General features: G+C 38.8%; 1 protein-coding gene across 2 annotated transcripts in view; it reads left to right on the top strand.

Moving 5' to 3' along the window:
• Positions 1-2,568: 2,568 nt before the first annotated feature.
• letm1 (leucine zipper-EF-hand containing transmembrane protein 1) overlaps positions 2,569-8,706 on the top strand; it is a 32,490-nt gene continuing 26,352 nt past the window's right edge. For both annotated transcript variants that reach the window (XM_053502150.1, XM_053502149.1), the window contains exon 1: positions 2,569-2,851. In XM_053502150.1, the coding sequence (XP_053358125.1) occupies positions 2,773-2,851 (79 nt within the window). In that variant the 5' untranslated portion in view covers positions 2,569-2,772. The remainder of the gene's footprint in view (positions 2,852-8,706) is intronic.

Raw genomic sequence — 8,706 nt, 5'->3', positions numbered from 1 at the left:
ACTTCCAATGAAATTTGATATACTCCTCCTAGGGGATTTACCTTTTCTCCACCAGGCCAACCAGTGTGATCTCATGACACTGAGGATGCAAAATTATGAAAGGATTTTTAATAACTCAAACAGTTTAGCCGTGGCAGGGCCTTTAACTTATAGTGAAAAGTGCCTAATAACTTCCCTAGTCATACATAATTAGATAGTTATATATGATGTCATAATAGTATTTCCCCTTTAAATGCATGTGCCACTGTGCTCACTGTCTCTGTGGTTCACCACAAGTAAACTAGTAAACTTGTCAACAGCCCAAAGCTCATCTATTTCTGAGGGAAGCAAAGGCTAGCCTGTCTGGTCAGATCCCACGAAAAAGCCAATGCTGGCTATGATAGAACGGTACCAGGACACTTACGGCCTGCCATGTCTGGGACTTAGCAGGCAAACAGTTCAAGGCTGCTGACCTGGCTTACAAATTCCCCAGAGGTCAGTCAAACTAAGCAAGCAACTCAGGAATTAAAAATATAATACATTGAGCCAGTTTTACTGGTAAGTCATACCTGCCCATCCTATAACACTGCCGCCACCATGTTTGGTTTGACAGATAATGTGGTATGTTTTGGATCATGAGGTGTCCCTTTCTTTCCCCACACTGTTTTTCATCATTCTGGTACAGATATTTTTTTTCTATAGCAAACACTAATCTGGGCCTTCTCTTAGTGTGTATTATCATTTACATTTATGAAGGTGTCTTTTGATTATAGACTTTGATAATAATATATCTACCTCCTCCATAGTGTTGACTTGGCTAGATGTTGTGAATGGGATTTATTGTGTTCACCAAGAAACAAAAAATTCAAAACAACAACAAAAACATCCATTCTAGTTGCTTTCTGTGGCCTTTGAAGCCTTTTGGTGTTGCTGATCTTACAATTGCATTCCTTCTTTGTAAGAATGCACCAAATTGTTGACCACTCCCAAAGTTTCTGCTACATTTCTGAAAGATCTGTTCTGTTTGGCTTAATGATGGCCTCATTACTTGACAGTTCCACTTAACCCAATTCCAGTCACTTCAAATATGCTTAGTTGTTTACTTTGCTTAATTCAGGCCAATATTTTAACCCTTTGGAAATATTCAATACAAAACAGTATTTTAAAATCTATTACTGTTATCAATTAAAAACAGGGAATGGGTTTAAATTATTTTTTTTTAGATCACAGGTCATTTCTCTATTTCTCTTTTATTTCATTAGTATAATTTTTACTGGTGATAATGGCAGTGGTGTCCGTTCAACGTATTTGACCCCTCCCTGTAGTATGTTAAAATTCTGTATACTTCCCTTTTTACTAAGACCTGCCTTCACTAAAATAAAGCAGCTTTATTAATGTTTGAACCCTAAACCTGTTTTGCATTTTGCAGAAACAACCTGTCATTTATCAGACACTTATCAACACAATATCTATTTTCATTTTAGGAAAGGTAATCAAATTTCTCTTAATAAAAGATATAGACAGGTTTTGTATTTAAAACTGCAGTTCTATTGCACTTTTACTGCGTTTTTTTGAAGTATAATGCAGCTGGAATGCAGATGCACTGAAATATGATTCTGTAACTTGGTAGTTATTCAACAGTTCATGTCAGTGTTTCACAGTTGCCTAGCAATAGTTGTCTCAAAAATAGTTATTAAAGGTACAGTATTGTATAGTAGAGCTAATAGAGTATAAACAATGTGTTTTTCATTTACTTATATATTAATGAATATCTTATAGAAAAAAGTTGCATGCCATACATTCTTTGGTAAAGTAGCTGATTTTCAAATAGGATGAAGAAAGTCTGTATTTTTACAGTTTTTTTTTTTTTTATCTGATCTGGTTGTATTGCAATATTAGTATTGCAGTAGGATTGCAGTATTGACAAAGTCGTATTGTAGCATTACTCCAGTAATATTGTAGCATTACTGCGGAGGTATTCTAGTATCACTGCAATAGAATTGTAGTACCACCGCAGTAGTACTGTAGAATCACATTGTAGCATTACTCCAGTAGTATTGCAGCATCACTGCAGTAGTATTGTAGTATTACTGTAGTAGTATTGATGTATTACTGTAGACATATTGTAGTATTACTCTAGTAGTATTGTATGTCGTATTACTGCAGTATTAATGCAGTATTAAAGTGAAGATGAATTCATGTCCAAACCACTGCATTTCCTGCATATGTAGTGCATGTGTCCAAAAGGTGCAGTTTAAAACTTGACAGATACAGTTCTTTTTGTAAGAGTTACTAAACAAGCTGTAAACTAAAAATCGACAAATTTGTCAACAAGCTGGAAGCTTTTAACTTAGGAGTTAACAGGGTATATTAACCAGCTATTACATAGTCTCAAACAGAGGTATGAAGAGGAGATGGGTTTTGACCTTTTCCTTGTGTTTAAGAGCAGAGAAACCACTTAAATCATCTGTTCTGCAGCAACGGAACGTGGTTTATGAGGGAAACTTAAGCTTCTGACACTGAGAAGGCCGCATTCGGGCCGACTCATAACGACGCCCCCTGTCGGCCGGTTCGAAGATCCGTCACAGGAAGACCCGAGAACACATGAAGGCCACTCAGTCAGCGTTTTGCAAGATCATCGCCTGAATAACCGCTGATAGAGAGACCAAGGGCATGGGACGAGAATCTGGGACTATAGTGGGTTAGCAATTTCGTAAACCGCTGAAGAGCCTCACAGCAGCACCAGATCGTGGGATTACCAACACACAGCTTTTCAACAACTCGGAGATTACGATGGCGTTAATTTTGTTTTCGAGATCTCGGACTACGTTGATGAAATCATCCAGATCGTTAAAGAACGAGTTCAGGAAAGGTAATAATGCGGATTTCTGTGACTTTTTACGTGTATACGGGGTATATAAGGGTATATAAGGGTAAGTCACTTAATATGGATAAAAAAACAGCTGTCTATACAATCCCTTTAGCCGACAAACTAGCATTGTCATCCCGAATGCTCGGCAGAGTAAAGAGACGGCTCGGCTGTCGGCGTGGGTCAGATGTGTGTGTGTGTGTGTGTGTGTGTGTTAAAGAAAACACGCCAGTAAACCAGTCAGGTTTTACAGTTAACTGAAACATATTATGCTGCCAGTCAGGATTTCTAACATATATCTCCTAATATGTTCATTAATAACAGGCCAGGTCTGGTGTACAACGACATAATCATGTTACTAACGTAGCTAACTAGCTAACGTCACGAGCTTTTAATAATACACATAAAACAGATGACTTAGCTAAAGGCTAGCTGTATAGCATTAACCTAGATAGTGTTTAATGTTAATTCAAACACACATTATAGCCTTGTGTGTGTGTGTGTGTGTGTGTGTGTGAATGTGTTAAGAAGCTGCTGATAAAACGCTTGTTTTGGTGACACTACCGGTAAATGCACGTGTGTTTTAGCTCTTTAGGCTGTACAGCTCATTTCCAGAAAGTGTTGCTGAAACACACTGATCTCCCGAGCCGCCCTTTGTGGTGTCGTTTCCACACATTTACAGGGCAGTCCATGGCTCTCTGGATCTCTCTGGATCTCTCTGATCTTGCTGTCACACACACGTCTTTGTGTTGAAAACAGTGTCAGTGGCTGTGAATGATGAGAATGAAGGAAACCTTTTCTCAGTCATGTTAGTCACTTCTAGTGAGTCGCCATGTCTGAGCTGCTGCTTCCAGGTTATTTAAGGACAAAGTCCACCCTGCAGCCCTGACACTGTAATAACCTTCATCTTTATCCTCTTATACTAGACCCTTTTTGTTCCACTTTCATCATCCTAGGCATACGCTTAGCTAATGCACCTTACAACTGTGTGTGGTATTTAGGCCTGGGACTGGCATCAATATGCCTGTGTACTGGTTTTAGGGATGGGAATCATAGAGGAGCACGTTCTTGGGACCCATGGTACTAAATCTGACAAACAACTGAAATTACTTGTGACCAGCTTGGTCGCTTGTATGCTGAAAATGCTTTGCATGGCGAGGCAAACTTATTGCAAAAGGTTCTTAAGTCGAAAATGTCCGCATCCCAAGCTATCGCTGTAGGCCGACTAAATTTGATATTTTTCTCGGATTTTGTTCTAAACAAATTTCACGAATAATTTGCTCCTGTCACATGTGTGCTGCATGCCAATGCAAACATTTATTTATCTTCTATACCGCATATCTTAAGCCATAACTGAAGACTATCCCAGGACACTTTGGACAAAGGGCAGGGCACATTTTCCATCACAGGGCAAACCAACACACACTAGGGGCAATTTCGGAAACACCATTTAACCTAGTCTGCATGTCTTTGAACCTTTGAGAGGAAACCCGAGTACCCGGAGGAAACTCAAATGTTCACTTCATGCACACAGACCCAAGGCGAGCTTCGAACCCTATATTACTTTATGCCAGCGGTTATTGCTGTCAGGGAAGTTATGCTGCGAAAGGCCCCAACCTCTGGTAGCCTACAGGCACACATAGATACACACACACAAAAACACACAGTCATCCACCTCGGTAAATTTGAAATTTGGAAATACCAGTCTTTGTTTTTTGTTGGTGGTTTTTGCAAATCTGTGGAGACACAGTGGTGGTACAGAGAAGCAACTTGGTTCTACTAGCTAGTGTTAGCGAGACGACGCCACATTTTTTTTGACACTTTTGACAGGTGAGCTTTTGAGAGGGTACGGATCGTGAGGTTGGAGAACTGGATAGACTAACAGACTAAATTACAGCTGCCTCTTCAGGTAGAGATGGCCTAAATTTTACATAGGCCCATGATCAGATGGCTTTGTGGTCATGATATACAGTGTAAACCACCAAGCACCATAAGTGCTGTTCACTTACAGTATGAACAAACTGATTAGGGTGGAACATGGAGTGAGTGTGAGCGAAGGTAGTGTAGATGGGTGTAACTTTGTGGAGACAATGGATTTTAGGTTACCATTGACAAATTTGACATTTTCTGGTATTTGTAAGGTAAATAGTGGCACATGTTTAATATGTGCATCAGTGGTGACAGGGTTAAGCAGTTGTTTCTTATGCTGGTTTATTACGTATAAGATAATAATGGCTGTCCTTACTTTCAGATTAGTGTGAATGATTTTCCTTGTATAAGATTTAGTTTAATAATCCAGTAAGAATTTCATGTCATCACCCTAAAGGCTTTGAGAAGTTAATTGTTAACTGGACTAAACAAATTAACTAAAAAAATGAATGAACCAAAAAAAAGAATAATGTGACAGTAAATACAATGCGACATGCATAATGCATAATTCAATATTGCACAATTTTTTTTTCAATGAAGGTCTTATAGATTAACACAGAAGGGATTAAATGTACAATTGCTTTAACTACTTTTGTCTGCAGTAAAAATTTGAATTGCTATAGATTTTTTTATTTTAAGGCCTTACAAATGTGTGAGTAATTCATAAGTAATTACAATGATATTAGTTTAGCTAAATTCTTACATTAGGTGTCTTTAGAGACAGGTGTCAATCAAATCTAAATACTATGATACAGTTTAATTCAATTCAATTCAATTCAATTTTATTTATATAGCGCTTTTAACAATGGTCGTTGTCCCAAAGCAGCTTCACAAAAAAAAAAAAAAAAATTTTTTTTTTTTTTTTTTTTTAGAAAAGAAAATATTTGGAAGTGTGTATGTGTTAGAAAAATGTGTCTAGATAATAATGAAATGAATGAAAGATGAATGAAATGTCTCTGCTGAGCAAGCCAAGGGAGACGGCGACAGTGGCAAGGAAAAACTCCCTGAGATGGCAATAGGAAGAAACCTTGAGAGGAACCAGACTCAACAGGGAACCCATCCTCATCTGGGTGATAACAGATAGAAATAACATCAAGTGTGTTGTGCAGGTGAAAGTTCAATATATCAGAAGTTGTGCAAATTCAGTTCAGCAGTAGGTGCAGAGGGCAGATGGGGTCAGGATCACTGGAAGCACAGGAGCAGGATGTGTAGCTCCAGCCATCATAAAGCAGAATCTAGCTGGAGCAGGTCCTTCTCAAGATGCCTTAGAAACCTCGCAGGGTTGGCCTTTGTCTACTGAAGCTGGCACAATCTCCAGATGTCTCAGGATGGGTAGAAAAATACAGAAAAGATGGAGAGAATTAGCGTAGTTGCCGTTCAGGATAGGTGTACTGGAGTATGAGGTTATGGGATGAGTTACGCGTATGCCAGATTAAAGAGATGCGTCTTGAGCCTACTTTTGAATTGGGAAACCGTGTCTGCTCCCCGAACAGTGTCTGGAAGGCTATTCCAAAGCTTTGGAGCCAAATATGAAAATGCCCTGCCCCCTTTTGTAGATTTTAGAATTCTGGGAATTACCAGAAGTCCGGAGTTTTGTGATCTTAAGGGACGTGGTGGATTATAGCGTATCAAAAGACTGGTTAGGTATGAGGGAGCTAAACCATTTAAAGCCTTTTATGTAAGTAGTACTATTTTGTAATTAATTCTAAATTGAACAAGTTTATACGCAAGGTGCATAAATTCAAACCAGGACTTTTGATTGTGCAGAATAAAAGAACACCCTTTTATTACAACCTATATTTCTTTATATACTCAGCAAAAAAAGAAAAGTCCTCTGACTTTCAACTGTTTTTACTTTCAGTAAACTTAATGTGTAAATATTTGTATGAACACTAAGAGTCAACACCATAAGACATAAACTAAAAGGTTTATGTGGCCACCAGCTGCTTGAAGTACTACAGTGCATCTCCTCCTCATGGACTGCCTATTGCGGACAGTCTGAGCACTGATGGAGGGATTGTGTGTTCCTGGTGTGACTCGGGCAGTTGTTGTGGCCATCCTGTACCTGTCACGCAGGTGTGATATTAGGATGTACCGATCCTGTGCAGGTGTTGTTACACGTGGTCTTCCAATCTTCCTGTAGCGCTGTCTTAGGCATCTCACAGGTCGGACATGGCAATTTATTGCCCTAGCCACATCAGCAGTCCTCATGCCTCCCTGCAGCATGCCTAATGCACGTTCACGCAGATGAGCAGGGACCCTGGGCATCTTTCTTTGGGTGTTTTTCACAGTCGGTAGACAAGTTTCTTTAGTGTCCTGCGTTTTTGAACTGTGACCTTTAATGCCTACTTTCTGTAAGCTGTTAAGGTCTTAATGAACATTCCACAGGTGCATGTTAATTAATTGATTATGGTTAATTGAACATGCATGGAAAACATTGTTTAAACCCTTTACAATGAAGATCTGTAAAGTTATTTGGTTTTTTACAACATTGTTGAAATACACAGTCCTGAAAAAGGGACGTTTCTTTTTTTGCTGAGTATATAATCCCTTGCTTTACGAATGCACTTATCCTAGCATTTCACTATTGTTTGATTACCAGCAAGGTTTCTCAGTACTTGCTGCTACATGTCTTCTAGATAAACTACAACTGGGATCATGCATTTTACCACCCTGAAATTCATTTTGTAATACAAATAAGCTCTTGCCCCCTGCAAGGAAATGCATTACCTTTGTGGAAATTCATTTCTTTAGCCAATCAGAACAGAGGAAACAGGACTGCCTTCAATGAGGTCATAACAAGTGGGAATCACATGTACTGTATGGAAAAAGAAATAAAAAAAGATAAAAATAGAAGGGAATGTTTTTTTTTTCCTTATATTTTGTCTGTACACACACAAAATAGCATGTGAATGTCCAAACATTAATTGTGAATTTTGCACAATAAGTGCAGTAATAGGTAAATTGCTCAGAACATCCTTAGAAACTTAGCTGCAGAAAGAATATAATAACTCATTCAATCACTGTTTACAACCATGGTGAGCTGAAAAGCATTTTAAAATACACAAAACATCAAACCTTGAAATGGATGTGCTACAATAGCAGAAGACCACATCAGGTTTCACTCCTGTCATTTAAGAACAGGAGTCTGAAGCTATCATGGACACACGCACTCAAACTGGACATGTGAATGTTTTTTTTTCACTCCAAAGTTTAAAACTACAGCTTTAAACACAATTTGTGATTGCAGTATTAGGTCAAGGATTTCAACCACAGTGCAATAAAATTCTCCCGAGGGAAAGTGAAACTGTTTTCCTTATTTAGCTGACACTTAAAAATATATCCCAATGGAGGAAGCGCAAAGGACAGAGCAGTGAGATGCTTGATGAAAACACTAATATTTGAATATTCATATGTAGTTCTTCTCTAAACTGTTGCTGTAAAATTGAAAACACACAGCTGTATAGGATGTCTTTAAGTGCAGTAACATTAAGATTCCCCTTTACCTGGAATTATTATGGGATTGTGCCCAAACCTGTTTCAACATGAAAATGCCCCTATGTACAAAGCTATCTCCAGGAAAACATGATCTGCCAAGTTTGGAGTCGAAAAACTTGAATGGCCTGAACGGGTCTCTTAACTCAACCTTTCCTAACACCTTCTGGATTGGAATGCTGACTTTACCCCAGACCTCCTCACCTGATCTCACTGATGCTCTTGTAGTCCCCACAGCCATGCTCCAAAGTCTAGTGGAAAGCCTTCCCAGAAGAGTGGACTTTATTATAAATGCACATTAAAGGCAATGTAGAGTATTTGAGATGAGCTAAATAGCTAATGGACCTGGGAAGTGTCCTTCTGCCAAAAAGAAAAAGGCTGCAAGGAGGTTCACGTCACGGCCCTTGTTCCCAGCCGGACGTCATAGAGGACTG

This window comes from Clarias gariepinus, chromosome 8 (genome assembly GCF_024256425.1).
Source record: "Clarias gariepinus isolate MV-2021 ecotype Netherlands chromosome 8, CGAR_prim_01v2, whole genome shotgun sequence".
In the NCBI taxonomy this organism is placed as follows: Eukaryota; Metazoa; Chordata; class Actinopteri; order Siluriformes; family Clariidae; genus Clarias; species Clarias gariepinus.
Note: the sequence above shows the minus strand (reverse complement) of the source record. Positions and strands in the feature narration are given on the sequence as shown.